General features: G+C 35.2%; 2 protein-coding genes across 2 annotated transcripts in view; one reads left to right on the forward strand and one right to left on the reverse strand.

Annotated features, from left to right (window-relative positions):
• LOC136800320 (uncharacterized) overlaps window positions 1–17513 on the forward strand; it is a 76711-nt gene extending 59198 nt beyond the window's left edge. The window contains exons 2-12 of the mRNA XM_067056953.1: window positions 9798–9993; window positions 10492–10583; window positions 10893–10963; window positions 11698–11735; window positions 12536–12737; window positions 13680–13925; window positions 14313–14476; window positions 14842–15011; window positions 15930–16114; window positions 16607–16815; window positions 17323–17513. Of these exons, the coding sequence (XP_066913054.1) occupies window positions 10513–10583; window positions 10893–10963; window positions 11698–11735; window positions 12536–12737; window positions 13680–13925; window positions 14313–14476; window positions 14842–15011; window positions 15930–16114; window positions 16607–16815; window positions 17323–17355 (1389 nt within the window). The 5' untranslated portion in view covers window positions 9798–9993; window positions 10492–10512 and the 3' untranslated portion in view covers window positions 17356–17513. The remainder of the gene's footprint in view (window positions 1–9797; window positions 9994–10491; window positions 10584–10892; window positions 10964–11697; window positions 11736–12535; window positions 12738–13679; window positions 13926–14312; window positions 14477–14841; window positions 15012–15929; window positions 16115–16606; window positions 16816–17322) is intronic.
• A 302-nt stretch (window positions 17514–17815) lies between these two features.
• Window positions 17816–18907, reverse strand: LOC136800073 (melanin-concentrating hormone receptor 1-like). Its single transcript, XM_067056682.1, has one exon. The coding sequence runs from the start codon at window positions 18896–18898 to the stop codon at window positions 17906–17908; it is 993 nt and encodes a 330-aa protein (XP_066912783.1). The 5' UTR covers window positions 18899–18907; the 3' UTR covers window positions 17816–17905.
• Window positions 18908–21855: the final 2948 nt, after the last annotated feature.

Raw genomic sequence — 21855 nt, forward strand, 5'->3', positions numbered from 1 at the left:
TTGATATGCGTAAGTCATTTTTCTAGCGGAAACACCCTAAAAAAGCCGGGATTTGACCTCTCTCTGTTACTAAAAATAGAAACACAGAGGTCAAAAACCGGCTTTTTTGGGTGCTTCCGTTAAAAAATATGACGTCATTTTGACTTACGCATATCAAGAATTTTCTCGAGATTTTATCATTAGTTTTTTCTGATTTTTTGCTCAAAGATGCGTATTAACAATGCCCAAAACATGGCCGAGTCCGATTTTTTAGAAAAAATTTTTTCCGGCCGAAAATGCCGGAAATATGCCGGAAAAACTGTTTTTTTTGGTATTTTCTCGAGATTTTATCATTAGTTTTTGCTGATTTTTTGCTCAAAGATGCGTATTAACAATGCCCAAATTATTGTCGAGTCCGATTTTTGAGAAAAAGATTTTTCCGGCCGAAAATGCCGGAAATATGCCGGAAATTGCCGTTTTTGCAGATTTGAATTGGGCTTTTTCCATACATTTCTTTGTTTTTTCACTTAAAAAAATTATTGATAACAATGCCACCATCAACAAGCATGATTCAATTGTCAATAAAACTTTTGCAATTCTGCAACCGGAACTTTCTATTTCTTTTTTCCCTAAACCCCTCCCCCCCATCAACAATCAATGATGACATTTAATGCATTTTCGCTAAGCGCTATATTTTCTTAATGATTGTTTTTCTCCTTATTGCTATTTAAGTTTCATCATCAGGTAGGTCCATTCAGCATGTTGCTTGTTAATGTTATGATTATTATTGTTGTTATTATTATTCAACAGTTTGTATTTTCATTCTCGTTTTTCATGTCCAGTCTTCTTTGTAAGTGTCCTTCTCCAAAACTTCCAGATCATCCACCTTTTCGATAAACATACATTGTCCAAATGGAATACACCTTTTCGACCGTAGTCGCCAATTGCCCCGTGGGCATTTTTTGTCCGCTTTATCCTACTAAAACCATCCTAGTCCTTTATACGTACCTATAGACAATAGAAAAATGTGTCAAAAAAGGATTGGATCGAGTTTAGATGAGGATAATAAAATGATTAAGTGGCACGCACCTGACCGCGCGGCCACGGTCGAAAATGTGTATTGATGCCCCTATATCCCCATATTTTATTATCTTTTGCTGCATATAAACCATCGCTTAAAAAGCTAACATTAAGAGATTCATCCTGAATAAAATACTAAAAAATACGTGCACTTTGTATATGTAATATCCACGTTTTTATTTTACAAAAAGTTTGTGTGTTTGACATTTTTAATTGATGCAGGGCAAACTCCAGCACCAGCGAATTCTTGACCAGCAAACACTTTAACATTATGAAATTGTTTTGCTTGGGTATTGACGACAGAATGAATCTCTTCTTCATTGATGCGAATGAAATATCGATATTCACCGTTGCTTATGTATCGTTGATGAATTTCAACATCCATAGTTTCGTTGACTGCTAGGGTTAAAGGAATGTTCTGTAGATATGATTTATCTCCGTTGACGGCTGAGTTGATCCTTAAGCTTTCCAGCTTCCGATTACCTAGAAAAGATGTGTTACCAACTGTTAGAAAGGTTCTCTACTTAATACTAAAAAACTAGGTGGATAAATCCAGGGAAGGGAGGTGCCCTCTCCTTTCTTCGGGTGGACAGCTAAAGAAAAGGGACGCTTCTGGTCGCATTCGAGTGCGGGCGCAAACTGACTTATTATAACAGTGCTTTCCGATTAAGAGGTGATATGATTCTAACGTGATAACCAAACTAACTAGAAAGAAAGCAGACATTTCTATTATACATAAGAAACTTTGAAACGATTTTATTTTCAGAGCAAAGATTCGAGCTTAAATATTTTTTGTTCTCCTATTATCTTTATAACATACTCTCTCTAATTCGAGTCTCTACAATTTGAATCTCTCTGTAATTCGAACTGAAACATTGGTCCCCTAAGCTGGAAAGTGGCTCAAAATGCTCTCTGAAATTTGAAGTTTCTCTAATTCAAAGAAAAGTGTTAGTTCCTTAAAGATCGATTAGGGATAGGCAAATGTATTCAAGAAATAAGTATCAAATAGTGCTGACCTGTGATGGTAATACTTGGGGTTCTATCCCCATAATTGACATTATTATTCTCCTGGGTGAGATGGAAAACAGTGCAATACGATTTTAGATCCCCAACATAATCCAACGAATGCAATCTGATTGAAAATTTGAAAATCCATTCTGGTGACAGGACAGAGATGACACCGAGTTTTGTACCTCTTTTTAAGAGTTTCTCTGAAATAAAAGAAAGCTTTTGCTCTGGTGTCAAAACACGTAAAGTATACAATATGGTGGTGGGTGTCCCTTAGCAGCGCGGTCAGCTTTTGGGGAGATTGGTAACGAAAATACAAGGAAAATTCTTCTTGACGACGGTATTGAAAACACAAGTGTATGATGGGCTTTCGTGAAAAATGTGAGATACCCTTGCATTGAAGCAATAAGATAAAGTAAGGTCAAAGCAAAGATATCTTATATAAAAGACTACATAGAGCTACTTACTTCATTCAAGATGGCCAATTATTTTGCTTCAAGTAGGGTAGGATAAGCTCTATCTAGTGTTTTATATAGGATAACTGTGGGTTAAAGTTATTCGAATGCTAATAGTTTGCACTCCATCGCTGAGACTCGGGGAAATGTCTCTAGAGTTTTGGTGAGTTAGTTTCATTTAGTAGTAGTCAAAAAATGCCGTGCGCCGAGAATTCATTACCAGTTTCTTAAAATGCTGACTGAGTGGCTAAGGGTTGATAGTTTGCTTTTTATTTCACAAAAATAAATCCCTGAGATTTCTCTTACCTTGTTCACCAACAAAAGTAACTGCTTCTTGTCCATGATTGTTTTCTGGAATACCCAAAATCTTAAACGTGAATTGTACATCCGTTAGCAGAGGCAGTGGGTTCGTTTGTCAAGCCTTTTTTCAGACACTCTTTACTTTGACTTGATCTCCTATCGGGTACCGTGAGGCCCGGGGGGGTACTAGGGTTGCGAGCTGACGGGGGGGTGCCGCCCGACTTTCGAACTTTGGACCCTTACCGGGACTAAAAAGGAGAAAACAAAGGTAAATTTTGGGAATTTTACGACCCTTAGCGGGACTAATTTGACCAATTTTGACCAAATTTCGATCTTTCAGGGGGTAAAAAGTTGAAATTTTCCTATTTTTCCGACCCTTACTGGGACTAAAATTTGATTTTCTGATTTTTCCGACCCTTAGTGAGACTTTGGAAGTCCAAAAAAGGTACCCTTAAGGGCGGCACATACTGTACCCTCCATTTGCCTAAGTACTCTCCCCCGGGCCGTGAGGCCTACAGCTCAGCATTCTCCGAAATTTAAGCTGTGGAGACGGACTGTAAGAATTGTCTCAATCACATTAATGTCCAAAGAGCACCTATCCCCCCATCCACCCGGCATTCCTTCTTGATTTTTTAAAGGGGATATCCAGAATGCTCTTCAGATTAGTAATTTTATTCAGGAGTTTTTCCAAAAAGTGGTACGAAACGATCCAAAAAAAACAAGTAAATAAACTCCACGTCTGAGCTTTTCGAGTGTAGAGTTAAAAAAAAAATGATTTAATACCCATAAATCTACCCACCTCGAGTGACTTAGGGCAAGTCTCAAAAACCTAACAGTTTACCCTAAGTTTTCGCTACCAATAGCAGCCAGATTCAGAGATCCACTTAGGGCTCTAAAGTACCTCTATACCTTAAGGTTTCAGGGCCCGGTTGTTACGTAATTAAATATTAACCTAAAAATCAATTATTAAAGAAATTGTAATCATGACGTCATAATTTGATCGGATTTGGTGACGTCATGAATCGTATAATCGCGATAATATAAAAAATACATGTCCAAACTTTCCAAAATTTTTACCAAAGATGCATCTAACTGAAATGTAACTTTTTGAAAAAAAAATTTTGGAAAAATTTGATGACGTCAGCAAAAAATTGCATTTTTCGATTTTTTGCATTTTTTGCTGACGTCATCAAAATCTTCAAAAAGATTTTCATTGAAAAGTTTGGCACCATTAAGATGTGTCTTTGGTCCAAATTTGACAAAGATTTAACATGTACTTATAGAGTTAGAGCTAATTTACGATTTATGACGTCATAATTTGATGACGTCACAATTCACACTTTCTTTAATAATTAATTTTTAGGTTGATATTTAATTACGTAACACCGGGTCCTGAAACTTTAAGGTATAGGTCATCTAAAAATCCATAAGTGAATCCCTGAGAATGGGTGCTATTGGTCGTAGACAAGCCCTAACTCACCCGAGACCTCATTGCACTTTGATTGGACGAATAACAGAGGAAGAAAAATCAAGGAGAAAACAAACCACATATTAGAAATTTAGATTTTAAAATTCTCGAGCAGAATTTTCTCGATATCCTTTACTGGCAATCCTTTGACTGTTGAAAGATGTTTTTCTGCTCTGTTACTGTTGAATCCGAATTCGGGACGAGATGGAGTTTTTACAAGCTCTTGTTTGATTTGGTTGGTCGTTAACCAGTAATAAAACCATTTTGTTACTTTTTTTAAAGAACGCGCCATTTTTATTACTTCAAATGACCAATTATTAAATTATCTTATAAAAACTCCATCTCATCTGCAAAATTGTGAAAAAATATTTGTTACAGTGAATTCTTTGTTTCGATTGGTCATTCCACCCTCAAGCTATTTTAGGCTCGATCTATTGAAGATTGAAAATGAGATAGCAAGACATCTATAATTCAAAAACTGAAGGGAATTCTAATAGCATGTCAGCATGTTCATGATGTCGCAGACAACGTAGGAGATCAATCTTCAATATAAATTTGTTATAGTTATCATACGGTACAGAGTACAATATGGGATATATTTTTTCGAGTTCAGATTTTTCGTCATAAAAATATAGAAAACTCTGAACGAGAAAAATATATCTTATATTGTAGTGAAAGTCAACTTGAAAAATATCAACAAGCTTATCTCCCTCCACTTTTGTATTCTTTTGTTTTTCTCTTCCAATATTTTTTATTTTACTTATATTTAGATGAAATCAACGGGTTGTTTTAAAAGGTGGTGATAGATAAACTGACTGTTCAAGCTTTAAATACTCCCCAATAGTAATAACAATGGTTCCAGAATAAAATTTCGCTGAAAAAACAACATTTTCTTGTTTTGTATTCCATACGCGGAAGAATCTCATGTAGCGCCGTCGTTTCACGAAAAATCTTTGCGCGGGCTTTGAAATTTTACAGACCAGAAAACTTATTGTTTATGTTATTTCCCGATATTTTCCAATTGCGGTTAGACAGCCTGCTTTTTTTGCATCAAAAGACCACAGGCTCGTGAGTTTTCATCATTTTGATTGGCTTGTACAAAGATTACATAATTTTAGACCAATGAAATTTTTTTAATGACTTTCGGTTGGAGAAATAATTTTTCGTATTATTTTCCAGTCTGGTCTGTAAATTTTTTCGGGTTAGACCATAAGGTAAACCATTGGGGTACCCCATGGTAAGGCACCACCTTTTAAAACAACCCGAAATCAGCAAAATCCAACCATTTTTGAAGCTTACAGACTTTCCTGAAGTTTCAGCCTCGTTTTAACGATTATACTCGTCTCCAGACCCCCAAAATCGAATTTCTTTGAAAAAATTAAAAATTCTATCAAAAGATATTAACCTTAGGGACGTATTTGCAAAAATTTAGCCAAATCTGACCATTTTTGAAGTCTACAGACTGATTCGAAGTTTAACGGGGAAACAGGTTACGCATTCGATATTTTATCGATAATTTTATCGATTTTAGCCGTTTTTCTAAATCTTCTTCGATTATATCAATTGTTAGTGGAATAATTTGACGAGTTTGAGTATTTACAAGCAAAGAATGTCATAAAAATGAAAATACATGATCTACAAACTGATAAATTCGTTAAAATCGATTAAAATCGATTAAATCGATTAAAGTCAACTTTTAAGTCGATTTACTCGTTACTTGCACGATAATATCGTGGAGACTTTTTGATTTTGGAATCTACACATACAAATTCGCGAGTCTCCATCAAAAAAATTCATATCTCAGAGATGTATCACGAAAATCGTTTTCTAGCCACTTTTTTCGATATCATCAGCGCGACTAATTCTTCATAAACTCTTTTGATAAGCGAAGAGAAAACCTTTCTAATCATAAAATTGTACAAAATATGATCTCTCGCTTACCAAACCCCTTTTTTGAACGTGCTCTTGTATTTGTACGGTACAATATGAAATACAGCATTTGTGTACGCGCTTTTAGCCAATCAGATAAGGAATATTATTCGATAATTACGATGAATATTGAACCCTTAATTCTGGTCTGTAAAATATCTCATATATAGGTATGTCTGTATTTGTAGCTGTTTGTATGTATATTTGCCAGTCTGAAAATTTTGAAGCACCTTGCAGACTTCAAAATGGTCCCGATTTGGCTGAAGTATTGTATACTTCATCCGGGATGAACTTAAATTATTTTTTTCGCACCAAAACATTTCGGGATAATGCTCGGGCAATACGTTCGGTATTATTATTATCATTGACATTTAATAGAAGTTGGAATGTTTTTTAATTCAAAGAATCAAAGAATACACGAAAAGGACAGTTTTTTTTTAAGAACAAGAGGAGGTAATACACCTTATCGGAAATTCCACCTCCTCGCGTTGTTGCTACGCAACACTTTTTGGGAGGTAAACAAAGCGCGATATTGCGGTTTTCAGGCAAAAAGTCTTACAAAACACCCAAAATATTGATGCCAAAAGAGCCTCCAAATCAACTGAAGAACCACCGAAGTTGTTTTTTTTCTCTTTCTAATAGCTTCTGCTAGCATCTTGAAAGCTTTGTTTTGTTTGTTTTTTCAAATTCAGTGTATTTTTAGGAACATATAAAAAAGCCAGATATAAGCAAATGAGTTCTTGTTTTACGCGGAAACTTTTAGCGCTACTCGCGCTACCATTTATGTTTACCTCCCAATTTCAACGGATCCATTTTAGCGCGATTGTTTTTGTGGAATTTCCGATAAGGTGTATTGGTCAAAACCTAAGAACAAGTTAAGAACAATCCTGATCCTTGCATTTCATAAATTGTCAATAAAGTATTGATTTTAAACGTATTTAAAAAATTCAAACTCATTTTAAGTTTTTAAATAAAGAAACTGAACGTATAAGAATATCGTAAGAACATTTAGGCCTAGAAATTTCAAAAAATTATGAACATTCCAGCCTGTGTAAAAGTTTACTGGTTCTTATATCAAAAAAGCGTCTATACAAACATCATGTAAAGAAACGAACTAAATACAGCTTACGGAAATTTCAATATCAGAGGACAACAACGGCGCTGGATATTTAATGCTAAAAGAGAAATCAGTGCTCCACAAACGACTTGATTTTTAATGTTTATCCTTTGACGTCAGTTAACCGGATGAGATGTAGATTGCATTGCCGCCGTAGTGTTAATCACCCGCGCAGTTAAGCGGAGGTCGTAAATTACGTGCGTACGCCTGTTCTTAATGATCTTCTCTTTATTTCTTCCTGATGATGAATTTGCATATGCCGGCACTTTATTTTTTCAACAACAAAACACTTTGACAGAGAATGGTATAACCGCAATCACAGGCATTATGGATACTTAACCGCACGCTGATATAAATTGCGGATTCTTTTCTTTGTGCAGTAATTTCTATTGAGGTTAAAGTATAACAAACCGTTTGTGGTAATTTTTAACAATTTATAATATCAATTTGTGCGTTAACTTGTACATTTGAATTACAGAATACCTTTATATCATTTTTGTTTTGAACACCCCTTTCTGAAATACCTTTTTATCTTCAGCCTCCTTTTCTGAAATACGAGGCTGACATTGTTCTTAATTTGTTCTTAGGTTTAAGCTGATAATGAGCCTTGTGTCCTTAAAATACCGTTTTCATAAAAACTTGTCATCTGAAGAAAGGCACCATCGAGGGAGATATCAGCCAGTTCAATAAGTCAAAATAACATTATCAATTAATCTATGTTCTTGGAATGGAAACAGCTTTCAAAAGTAGGGAAATTTATGAGAAAAAAAACTCAACAACCGTTTAAAATACGAAAATTTGAATCCTTAGTGTTCCTGCATCATTGTGTTCTCTTGGCTTAAATTTCTCATCAACAGATAAATACAGCCATCAATTATTTGAATCAATTCCTATTTGATAATTGGATTGGAGTAATTATGAATCAAGTCTTAAAAACTGTTTGCATTTTTGTTAATTCCATAACCCCGTTCCCAGCATATTCTCCGTCTTTCTCTCCATCTCCGTCTTTCAACTTTACCATGGGTATAGGGTACCTAGAGTGGGGTACCTAGGCAAATGATTTGTGCGGAATAAAAGTCGGATTTTGGACCTTTCAAAGTCTTTAAAAACAACAAAAGATGAAAAAAAGTCGGGATTTTTCTTTTTTTCGACGATTTTGTCTCTCTAAGGTTAGACTGGAGTCGTTTATAATGCGTGTAATACTAATAATACCAATACTAATAATAATAATAATAATACGGGATTTAGTTTGTATAAACGACTGGAAGAATCCGGTGTTCCAGCCTTATAGATACAGGGGCTAGCTACGCAGAAACTTGCGTAGCGAGAAAACAATTTATCAAGCAACAACAAACTCTCAAAACGAAATCAACTCAAATGAAAAAGTTTCAATACACAAATCCACACATATTTTTTTTCTCAAGAATTATTTTGAGCAGGAAAAAATTACAATTGCAATATTGACACTTTTCTTTTGTTTGGAGTTAGTGCACAAAGGTTTCTAGACGACTAAAATTGTTCCATTCATTACTTTTTGCTTTATTTCTACTATGTATAAATTAGTCGTCTAGCTTGCTAGACTACTCTAAGGTTTACTTTTTCGCAAAAAAAAAGACCAAATAAGGGTCACCGACGGAGGGTCCTTTTTACATATAACCCGACATTCCTCCACCCTAGTACCCCCTGGGGCCCTGATACCTGGCTAGGAGGTTACAGTTTAGATTTAACTTATTTATACGCAAGTTAAGAATAAGGTCTTTGTACCGGAGGGAGTTTGTTTGAAGCTTGTCTCAAACGTGTACCGAAGACAATGCTATATTGCAGTTCAATGCAAATTTCTAAAGCATTTATAAAGTTTACTACATGCGATTATCTTAATCCTCAACGTACGTTCGTTTTCCTTCCCTTGACTTTTCATTCTTTAAGCACCTAGTCACTGAGAATGATTCAGCGTAGACGCACTGTTTTTGATGGAAAACAGTTTTCATTCTTTTTATGGCCTAGCTTGCTTTCTAGAATGTTTTTAAAAGGAAGACACACGTTTTGTTAACTTCACATCCCATTGTATAAAGAAGGCTCTTGATTGGTTGATATGTCACCATTACGTCACTTTTACTTTAGAGAGACCAATCCTGACAGACCTTTTTTCGATAAGCTGTTAAGCCATGCTTAAAAAGGAAGAAAACAACGGATTTTCATGTTTAAACGAGAAAAATGAAGAAGAACAGATTTAGAGAAAAAATAGATGCGAAATTTATCATGTCACGTCCTAAGTTATTTCTTGTCTATTGTCAATTAGTCACATAGTAATTAGTTCTTGCAAAAAATAATGATACATTTTCTCTCCGACGCGTTTCTTCTATTTTAATGAGCAGGTTCCGTCATTTTCCGTAAGCTCAAAATGTATGACACAATTTCTTGTTGATCCCGAGATTTCACATTTTCGTCTTGTTTTTATCAGGTATCGATCAAAAGACGGGGGTAATCAAGACTACAATTTACACCTAAGGATGGTTGATCATTTACCCCCTGGTTTGTTGGATGTCATGAAAATGCATAAATATCAGAGCTGGTGGCTAGATAGAGCAAGAATTTATTTTGGAAAGCGAATTTGGGAAGTTTTCTAAGCATCATACAGTATATTGAAGCCAAGCTAGGTACGATCTTTCTATTTTTTTTTCATATTTTTGACAGGTTTTGCAAAATAGACTTTTACTATGTTTTTTTTAGTGTAAGGATCAATTTATCACTATATTACTGTTTTCCTGCTTCTCCTTAGTAAGTGTACTTAAAACGCTGTAGAAAGCATTTGTTACATAAATAAAACTCGTCTGAATCGAAGAGTAAAGTTTCAAATTTAGGCGTGTTAAAGAGTTTTTAGAATGCTCAACTAACATTGGTTTAAGTGTTTGTCTCATCTTTGTTTTAATAGTTGAATGTGATAGTGACCTGATCAAAAATCAGAAATAATCACCAAAGAGTCCTTAAATGATGTTCTATAGGATTTATATAATCTTCTAGAGATTGCCATCCTCTGTACGACATGAAACTTTTAGTATAAAAATTACTTCTTTTCTTTAGTCAAACTAAAATTTTCTTCTTTAGAACATCCAATGTGTATTTTTACATTTGACATTATTCTTTTCTTCCTCAAGTAAACAGGTGACAACAAAAAGATGTTTGTGTGTACTTTGTTGGCTTCTATACTGGTCACAGTGTCCGCTCATTCCTGGATGACCTGCCCACCGTAAGTGAAATAGAGTTTTCAAATCGTCTTTGATTTGAATGCCAGCTACATTACCAGCGTTCAATTACACGTTTTCTTATAAGAACATCTAAAAATTTTAAATTCTTCGAATGTTCTTAACTTTCTAAAAGTGTTCTTAAAATGTTTTTATTTACACGTTTTTGTGAGTATTGCCCATTTTCCCAAGAATTCTTGTGTTTTAGAATCTGTAATGACTGACGTTCTTATTTTGTTCTTAATCTTTTGACCATAGTGATAGTTTACTTTAAATTTTTAACTATTTTACTTCAAATGTTTTGTTTGTTTTAGATCTTTCGTAAATGATGTGATACGTCGCCATGGCGAACAAATTAAAACATGTGAAAGTGATGGCCATGATGGTAAGATGTGGATAGTGCTTTATCATGTTTTTTATCCTTCTCAGCCCATTGAAACGCAAGAGCTGTTACAAATAATACGGAGCATACCTTTTTAATTAACAATCTTGATTCCCACAAATTTCTTTGAAAAATTTCAATATATCCGCGTTGTGTCTCCATGCATCGAGTCCTCTATAACTCGATTTTTCCATTCCCCCATGCCGTTCGAACTATAGAAATTTTACGATATCAATTTTAAAACTTTACGATTCAATTGGTAGACTGGAGTCGTTTATAATGCGTGTAATACTAATAATACCAATACTACTAATAATAATACGGGATTTAGTTTATATAAACGACTGGAAGAATCCGGTGTTCCAGCCTTATAGATACAGGGGCTAGCTACGCAGAAACTTGCGTAGCGAGAAAACAATTTATCAAGCAACAACAAACTCTCAAAACGAAATCAACTCAAATGAAAAACTTTCAATACACAAGTCCACACATACTTTTTTTTCTCAAGAATTATTTTGAGCAGGAAAAAATTATAATTGCAATATTGACACTTTTCTTTTGTTTAGAGTTAGTGCACAAAGGTTTCTAGACGACTAAAATTGTTCCATTCGTTACTTTTTGCTTTATTTCTACTATGTATAAATTAGTCGTCTAGCTTGCTAGACTATTCAATTGGCACATTCTAGCTTTTTGATCGCGAATATTTCTAAACCTTTTTTCATTCTTCACTGCTTTAGCTTACGTGACAACCGTCGAAGCAGGGGATCGACTTAAGGTAACAACAATTTATTTTTCATATTCACACTTCCCAGGGAGGCTTGCGGTACTTCCATTTTTAGCCACATGGACTGTTGTTAGTTCGAACTTTTATTCAGATGTTTCTACAATTAAAATTTATAGAATAGTTCCTTGATTGGAACCTTTTTGCATTTCGAACAAAATTACCTTTTCCCGTCAAAATCCGAATCAACAACTGTAAATCACCATAGTATGATTTTAATCTTTAAAAGTTAAGCTGGGAGCAAACCATCAAACATGGTTCTTCAAACATTTGAACTTTCTTGTTGAATGGTTTGCGCGGCATTTTCCAACATTGTCTCAAACATTTATTTTGTTGCATTACAACGGCTTCTTTCTTTTGTTTATTTTTCAAATCACGCGTTCGAAATCATATTCAATGTTCGATTAGCAATGCAATGTCTTCCTTCTAGGGAAACCCCGAGTTGAATGTTTGAAGAAATTATGAACTTGTTCAAACATTGTTTCAAACATATTTTTTGATCTTTTTGTTGAAAAGATACAATTTTTGACTCCGCAAACCGTCAAACATCGATTTCAAACATGAAACGTCACGATGTTGGAAGAACAATGTTTGACGGTTTGCTCCCAGCTTTAGCGGCTCAGCTTAATTGAAAAAAATTGTAAACCGTGCACTTTGTTGAGAGATGTGAACTTTAGAAGGAAAAAATGTACAGATTTGCGCATCCCCCCCCCCCGTAAATTGAATGGAAAAAAATATATATAACAGATACACGAATCCTATAAAACAGAATAATTTTCTTTCCACAACAAAAGGTTGGATGGACTTCAAACAACCATGCAGGCGGCTTTGTCCGTTTAGCACTCGTTCCGTATGGCCAACGAGAGGACCGAGAAGTGTTGAAGAAAAACGTGTTAAAGTTCGTGTGTTACGGACATGATACACGACCTCATCAAACTCGTTACGGTGATTGTAAGCATCCATGTGACGCAAGACCTGGCTGTGAATACCAATCAAGTGAGAATTCACGGGTTGCAAAATTATATCAATGCAGTCAAAACATGTGACTACTCGAAAAATTTCACGTGATTTTATTCCCATGTTACTTGCATTACAACGTACAGCTGATAACTTTATTAATGTCAATAAATTCGAACCAATCAGAAATAAATGTCATGTAACAAGCACATAAAAATTCCGAGTAAAAGCGTGATTGGTCTTCAGACTTAAATTTTGCAGCCTGTGTATTCATGATATTCATGACGTAATGTTTTCTACGGAAGGTTGTTTTTGTTTAGTCTTTTTTGGGTGCTTTTTGGTTTTCTTGGCGTATTGTCTTATACGGAAGCACCCAGGCGTTTGCCGCTAGTTTTTTTGTTTGAATTCAAAATTAGTGCAATGAAGGTCATAATATATTGAGAATTTTGGTTATTTTAACGTTTTTCAAGATTTAAAGTTCTGGCGAGAAAATCGATTTTGGGCTATCTCTTTAATTTAATCAAATATTTCAATTTGGGAGGGGTTTGCAGACTTCCAGGTTATATTCTGATTCTTATTGGACTATTTTTGAACTTTTGAAGTCTTAAGTCTCATGTTAAAACTCAGAGTTAAAACTCTACCCTTCCAACCTACTTTAGAGCACTTACAAATCGATTGTGGTTCAAAAACTTCCCGGTGGATTTCCCTTTTTTTCTCAAATATTATGACCTTGATTGTGGCTCGAACACCCATTTCTGGGTGCTTATTACGAATTTTCTACCGAAAGGACTTTTTTGTATCTACAGGCCGTAGTAAGGTCTATATCCCTTTTCAACGTTTGTTTCTCTCGTCGAATCAAAATATTATCGAAGCACTTATCTTTGGTATCGTTACATAAAGATTCCAATACACGTTATGCCAAAACATTACCGATCTATTTTGAAGAAAAGTACAAACAAGAATTTTTTAAATCTTTTCCAGACAGGTACGACATCCATCGTTACGACACCACGATAACGATACCGACAAACTTGAAGGACGGTTTCTATGTCCTTCAAACGACTATGCTTGTCGGGAACGACGGCAAACCTTACTACAGTTGTGCCAAATTGTACATTAAGAATGGAAACCAGGCCTTCGACTGTAGTAAAAAGGATTCTGGTATTTTGACTTATTCTTGCTTGAAAACCGGTGGACCATCATTAAAAAATAGTGCCATCGAAGCAGGTAAGGCCCTATCTATATTGTAAAAGTATTTGGGTCAAGTTAAAGGTTCAATTTTCGGAGAAGTACCTGGGTACAGGTAGTGAAGAATTCTTGGTCCTTTACCGATAATTTGTATACCATTTAGGCTGTCGACTCTGCAAGGGGTTGTATACGTCCTTTGAATTAAAAAAAAAAGGGAAAAAAGAAAGTTTGAAGTGACATCTAAGACAAACACCCTGATGGTCAAAACTCAATGAAATCTATAAATGATAGTAATAATATCAAAATAATAATAATCAAAACTTATGACGATCATAATCCCGATTTTCTAAAAAGAGACACTATCTGCTGTAGATTTTGAACCATTCCTTAGACCAGCTACTAAATTGATTGAATTTTCCCTTACAGGCACAGAGCGCGGTGATTTCTGTTACCATTTGGACGGCACTATCGGAGAAGTCGACGACTATTTAGAAGACGTACCGATAAACGTCGAATGTGATCCACGATTGTCATGCGAGAACAGTGTTGATGATAAATGTGTCAATGTTCCTGGTATGAATAGTATCATGGTATGTGTTTTTTTATAAGAACATCCAAAATTTTGTAAGCCTTCGAATGTTCTTAACCTTTTGAATTTTAAGTCTAAAAATGTTCTCATTTTCACCATTTTGTCAAAACTGTTATTTTCTAAGAAATGGGTCCGTAAAGCCTTAAGATGTTCTTAACTTGCTCTTAATATTTTGGGCACTGAAGCCATTTTGTTCTTGTATAGTTTGTTCTTATAATAAAAACAACAAACTAATTAACATACAAACTTGAAGATATTATCTGTTGCCCTCTTAAAACTTGTGTGATGTTATTGTCATCTCGTTGAAGCCTGCTAGCTAGCTAGTTTAGATTATGAAATAACTGCTAATAATTTGTTCGAATTTAGACACCAGAATCTCACCCAAAGAAAGAAGGTTGTCATATTTGGAGTCGAACACCTGATGCAGATCCTACTTGTTCCGACGGGATCAAGAATCGTGATGAAGAAAAAATCGATTGCGGTGGAGCCTTTTGCGAGGCGTGTCCCTTCGTGGAATACAAAGGAGCTTACTACAGGTATGCTCTTATTTCATTTTAAACGGGCCATCTTCTCGATTAGACACTTTGACTCAATTTTGCTGGGACTTAATTTCGCAGATGTCACTATTGGCAAACTGTGTTTTCATGATTTCGTTGCTTTTACTGCCAAATCATGTTGTACCGTGAAAAGCACAGCTCAAAATCATATATTTACGCTGTGCCGACGAATCGAGATTCTATTCATCGCGCAATCAGCGAAGACAAAGGTAACCATGACGACCATCCAAGATCTTGGATGAGCGTCATAGTCGATATTTTTATTCCCGTCGTTGAAAACACAACTTACAAAAAGTCATCAATGCTTTGTAAAAAGAGTCAGTGATAGAGAATCATAACATAAAGTCTGTCTATTATTTCGATTCAATTAAAGTGACATTTCCATAATTAAAAGTTTAGTAATTACTGTTATACATTTGGGGATCATGTAAAAGATTTCTTTCGAAATAAACTCATTTCAACTACACTTGGAGGTTTCTGGGGAATTCGTAAATAGTAAACTGCATACTGATACAATCTGCTAGACATTAATATAGTAATATTTGCTCTTCATCTTTGATTTTTTCTACAGTGATTAGATTGACACATGCGCGATAAAATTTATATTATTTGTCTTCAGAGGTTACTACTTTCTTTGAAAACTTAACCTCTGATACTCAGGGTAATCATGTTGGTTGTTGAAATACGCATTATTAACGCTTCTTTGATGTCAATAAACCATCAAAAAGTAGTTTAACATTTACAATGTATTTTATTAGACGAGTTTTTGAGTTTTGTTTAAAAATATTTCTCAGATAAGGACTTTCCAAATTTCCACGGGGACTTAATTTCGTGGATGACACCCAAAATTTCTAGAAAACTATCTATGGTAATCTGATCTTCCATTTTTCTATCTAGTGCTATTACACGTAAAATTGCATTGTGGGATCGAGGATTGGGAGGTCACATTACCACCACTATTGACGTAACACGAAACATTACAGTTGATCAATGTTGGCAATTAAGTTTACAATTCAAACAAGCCATGTCAATTGATAACGATCCATGGGGTGATGGTATGCTAGTCGAACAACATGAGGATGGTAAGTTCCCAGGTCTCTGCTTCAGGGGAGATCCTACGGTTTAATCAGAGCTGCAAGTTACACCGGCTTCTCATAGACCCACTGGGACTCCTTCCCACCACTGGTAAGATTGGCCTATTGAAGATAATCAAATAGACTAATCCTCACTGCAAAATATTATGCTATTTTTCCCATCCCATCCCAAGAATTTAGATCCCCAGGCATAAAAACATAGAAATATCAATCCCCATCGTGTTCCAGTCCGTTGTTTTTACCCCCACTGGCTGAAAAAATCTTGCCGGGTTTGTGAGAAGGAGCTGTCAAGTTGTCCTAACCAAACAGACCAATGAATTTCTAGAAATGACGAATGTTATATATAAAACCCACTAAGCAATTTTCTTTTTTGAACACTTTCTTTCTTTCTCACTGAAATACAAAAAACTCTTGAAGATCTCAATACTGGTCTAGAATATTATATCCACTCATCCATTTCCTACTTTTTGAAATTTCCAGGAAAAATCGTCAAATTCGAGGAACACAATGACCGCGTGTGGGTTGTACCAAAAGGAACCAAACTGCAGATCACCATGCAATGCTCGAATGCTGAGTACAGGAATGCGAAAGCGAATGGAAAGAGCGAAGAGGAGTTGGATAAACTACGATGGGACGATGAAAAGTTACAATATTTAACCGCTCTTTTCGAAGTCTATGATGATCGATCGGTAAGCCTTCAGATTTCGTAGAATAGCAAACTAGTCTGTTAATTAATAATAAGGGCGGTGGGGCTTCAGATTTCCTTGGGGTTCACAACCAACTTGCTAGCATTACAGTTGACTCTCGCTAATTCGAACTCGAACCAGGGAATCTTATTTGTTCGAATTATAGAGAGATTCGAATCATGAAGAGTATTTTAAGATGCTTTCTCTTTGGGGACTGTAAACAAGCTCGAATAGAAGCTCGAATAAGCGATAGTCTACTGTAGTATGTTTTTGAATTTAAAGGAGAACTCGACGCATTTTTTTTCAAATTCTGATAGCTAGAATTAGCAGTGGTAGAGTTTTGAGGACGTGAATTTTTTGGTCTACCAATTCAATATGCGTCACCTGCATTGGTGAATTTTTTGATTATATTTCGCCAACCTTCGATTTTTATTCCATCGAAGATGGTTTGCACTGATAATCAATTAATCTAGACCTCGATTTTAAAAAATCTCTTTTTTATATTTTCAGAAATGCATTGCAGAGAAAGCAAAACCTTTCTAATTTCAAGTTCTTCAAGTCACAGCTGAATGGTTTCCATTGTGATAACATTGTGATTTTTTTCATAATTATTTTACAAGTATTTATAAGGGATCAGCCCTTTTGTATTTTATTTATATCAACATAAGTTATGATAAAAATAAATATTCCCTAAATTTTCAGTCAAACTGGCTATTTTATATTTATCTGGATTTGATTTGAATGACATATTTAGTCTTACAGTGTGTCCCAAAAAGTTCTCATATAAAGTAAATCATGATTTATGCGGGATCTTATGCCTTGTATACTCAATATTTCAATCTCCAAAAACCTATTAAATCATGTTAGGAATTGAATATTTATTGATTGAACAGAGAATTATTTTGATTTTATTTCAATCATTCTAAGCCCAGTTAAGATAACGAGTTTTGAGGGTTTTACTTTACATAAAAATTTGTCCGCTTTTTTGGGATACTGTGTAGAAGGCTTCAGATTTTCATGTTGTGGCGTCGGCGTCAAGACATTCAATTGAAACATTAAAAATCATAAAAGTCCAAAATGATTCCAATCTCGATCAGATGTTAGATTCAACAGTACTTTGATGGATCAGAATTCCACGACTTGGTCGACGATCAGAACTTCGACTACTATAAAAAGTCATCAGATCTTGACATTTCTCTATCCTTCCAATACAAGTCTTCGAAACCAAAATCTGTAATAATTCTCGTTGGAACCGATAATTTAGTTTGGCGTAAAGTAATACGTTTAAAGTACTGTTACATGTACTTAGAAGTTTTAATACGGTGTTTACATTCAAGATAAAAGAGGTTACTTGATATTTTTGCTGTAAAATTGTCTTTACACCAAAGTAAACATGTAGAATATCCCTGGGAAAGATGCACAAGATAAACACCAAACATACAGCTATAATCAACCTGTTCACACGTTTGTCTCTCTTCTGAACATTCTTCAATTGTGTCCCTGTTAAACTGCGTTCAATTTTCTGAGTAGTCTCTACCAAGGCTCTCCGTATTGTAGCCGCAGTGATAATAAAAATCGCTAAAACGGTGAAATCCCAGCATAAGATTATCGCAACATCGATCTTGTAAAAGAGTTCAGTTTCGTCAACAACTCTACATTCGACGCCGCTAATTTGTAGGAAATACATATACGGCATATGACTCACTATTGCCAAGATTAGAATCACCAATGCAGCGCTGTAGATCACTTTAGCTTGGAATTGTTGTTTGGTAGGAGTCACAATAGCTCTGTATCGATCTATGGCCATGAATAGAATCAAGCCGCATGAAACTGTAGTTGCAATCGGCCCAATAGATTTCAAAAATTTGCAGCCAACAATCCCGAAATGCCATTCATAGTAATTGAAATAAATTAAGTAAATGAACAGAGATGGGTTTGCCACACTAGAGATCAAATCTACTATAGCCAGTAGGAAAATGATTTTAATGATTTTATACTTTTTGTTTTTTAATTTGTATCCGCAAATATAGATGACGAGAGTATTACCAAAGATGCCGAATGCCATATTAAAACTGAACAAGATCATGAATACCCAGTCAATCATGGTGTGAATTTGAGTGTAAGGATCCTCGTGGCTGGTCGAATTCGATGGATTGCGTTGTGGAGAAGAGTCAATGGTTGTGTTCCCAATAAAATTCATTTTTCTTACTGTCTTCTGTTAAGCGCGCTCACTTGGCACTCACTTCAATTTGAAATTTTCTTCTAATAACCTTTTTCTGAAATATAAAGTTGGAACAAATAGGAGATCACCATGGCAATAATTTCAAAACGAGGCAAGTGATGTTTGTGACGTCATTTATGAAAAGGTATATCACGAATCGACCGTCAACGGTGACGGAAGAAATGTAGAATCAGAGTGCAGTAAAATTCTTCTTCAAAAAATAATAAAAACAACCAAAATTAATATCAATCTTTGTGCCAAAGTAACTGAATCCCTGATTCTCACTTAGTATAAGTTCTTTGAAGGACAAACAAGTAGATTTTTCCGTCTTTATATCTAAAACACTCTAAATTAGCGTGTCATAAAGAAAAACTTTAAAACAAACGACCCGATCATTTCAAAAAGAGCTCAGAAAAAATCGATTCAATTAGGTCTGATCATAAAATCTGTTTGTGAAATCGATGTTCGAAAATGTTTTCCAAATAATGAACTTGATAGACAACCTTTTATGGACCATGGGAAAAATTAAGGGGGTAAAATAATGATTTTGATATTAATTATTCAAAATAGGTTTAAAATAAAAATTGATATTTACAGTTTTGAAAGTACTCGTTTTTCATAAAATTTTGAAAAATACATATTATGTTATGACGATCAGTGTATAAAATATTTAAGATATTGTCGAGAGAGGTTTTAATCTCAGAACGTAAGGTGAAATAAGTTCTGATAGCTAACTTTCTAAATTTTTGTAAGAAAATTTAAAACTCGTAAAAATTTACCATTTACCATAAAGCTAAGCTATGGTGCTCGTCCGTAAGCACAGTCCGTAAAATTTCTACATTACATCACTCATCAAAATTAGTTTAGACACAATAAATATGAAGTTTTTCACTATAATTTAAATTGAGTCAATCTAATTTGAAGACTATTCAAGGACCATGCTTTGTGCTTATAAGAAAATACGGAAATGATGTAATCATTTATAAGCTAAGCTTGTAGTTTTACTTTTAAAGTCGTTTATCTTTAATGAACCCTCAAATTTCTCCATCAATATCATAAAAATATTTATTGTAAAATTTTAGAATTTCGGAAAATAAAATACTTGAGGAGATATCCCCTGACTGATAGAAACAGAGAGTAAAACAGAGAAATAGAAACACCAAAAAATTATACTTTCTCAAAGGCTGTTATTCTTCAATGAGTGTAAATATTGACGACCCCCCCCGCCGATTCAGACCAGTGGGAAACAACCACAACATATAAAATGGTGGGTCAATAGCTCCAGAACTTGTTCGAGAAAAAGAGTTTCATGAAATCTTCATTTTTATGGTCTGCTTTGAGGGGACACTGGTTGAATTCTTTACCAACTTTGAAAACTGGTTAAGCATTCAACCATTGATTGCTCACAGTGGACCTGAACTATTTGTCAAGTGGGAATAAAAATTCCTTATTTGTTTGCAGCTTCTACTCTTCGCTACTTTTACACCCCTATCTCAAAGCCCCGATGAAACTTCTCCCCACGATGATAGAAATTATATTGCTCCAAGCAGATGGGGATGGGTTTAGAGTGCAATTTCTTTAATTAAATATTTCCCTACTATAGGGGAATATTTATTAAAACGGCCTTTTTCCGTTTCTTCCATTTTCGATGTTAATGTTTTCTTTATTCGTGCTGCACATTATGACTAGGCTCTTCAGTCACGTGACTAAAAATCGTCGCGAAGATTTAGCGGGGAAAAAAATAGTATCCTTTGCAGGGGTTTTTACCAGCTTTTCATAAAACAAATGATTGTGTGTAAAGGAAAAAACTCGTGTGTAAAGCTCAGAGGACTGCCTCTCGTGTGTGCTGTATTTGTTGTTTTCCCCATAAGGAGAAGAAGAAGGGTGGAGAAAGAAGCTGAAACACATGGAAATCCAATCCATTCCTATCTTGACTTGAGAAGTGTATATATATTTACCCGTTATATCTTAGGAACGCTACTTGTTACGATTTATCTTATGTTAGGACTCTACTCGTTACGATCTAGCATTTATTATTATACAAGATTTTAGCATATCAACAAGTCACAACATTGTCTCCAGTTATTGAACTCATCCTTATACATGGCGCTGCGAGCAGTTTAATCTTACCTACAACCTTCGATTCCTTGACGCTTGTTTCTTCAACAAACCAAGTCTCGGATCTATCATTCGTTTGTTCAAACGTGAACTACTCAAACTGTGTAAGTTATACAAACATTCAAAACAACTTTCACAGACCACTGAAAACTTGTAATTTTACTCGAAGTTATACGATTACACATACACCAAACATATTTGAACTTGCTGCATCATTTTACAGAACATTGTTTACTCAATAATTCTCTTTGTTATCGCAATTATTCACTTTTCGTCGTTTTTGTGAATACTTCGAACACTCTCGCTTGTTGTTGTTCCTTGGTCACACCGCCATCTTGGATTTACGCCATCGTGGTCACACGCCGATTTGCTCTTCAAAGATTTCCCAGCTTCAAAAACGCTACATCGCCGTACCCCGCCTTGAATTACAATGTCGAACCCTGAGGACGCCGCCCGACCCCCGCCCCGACCCCCGCCGGCACCGACGCGACTACCGCCGCTTTAGCCATGGTGCTAGAAATGCAAAATCAGCAGAAAGTCATGCAGGAACAATGGACCCAATTCATGTCCCAAGTCCTCCCTACCGTAGCTCTCAACAACCAAGCACCTGCACCTCCATCTACCAACGAAAGAAACCGATGTTCGAAACCGGACCGGCCGACGATTTCTGCGGATTGCAGTGACAACAAATGGATTATCTTCAC

This window comes from Clytia hemisphaerica, unplaced genomic scaffold (assembly GCF_902728285.1).
Source record: "Clytia hemisphaerica strain Z4C2 unplaced genomic scaffold, Clytia hemisphaerica genome assembly, whole genome shotgun sequence".
In the NCBI taxonomy this organism is placed as follows: Eukaryota; Metazoa; Cnidaria; class Hydrozoa; order Leptothecata; family Clytiidae; genus Clytia; species Clytia hemisphaerica.

Coding starts and splice junctions, on each gene's coding strand:
- LOC136800073 (XM_067056682.1), bottom strand. CDS start 18,898: ATGATCTTGTTCAGTTTTAATATGGCATTCGGCATCTTTGGTAATACT.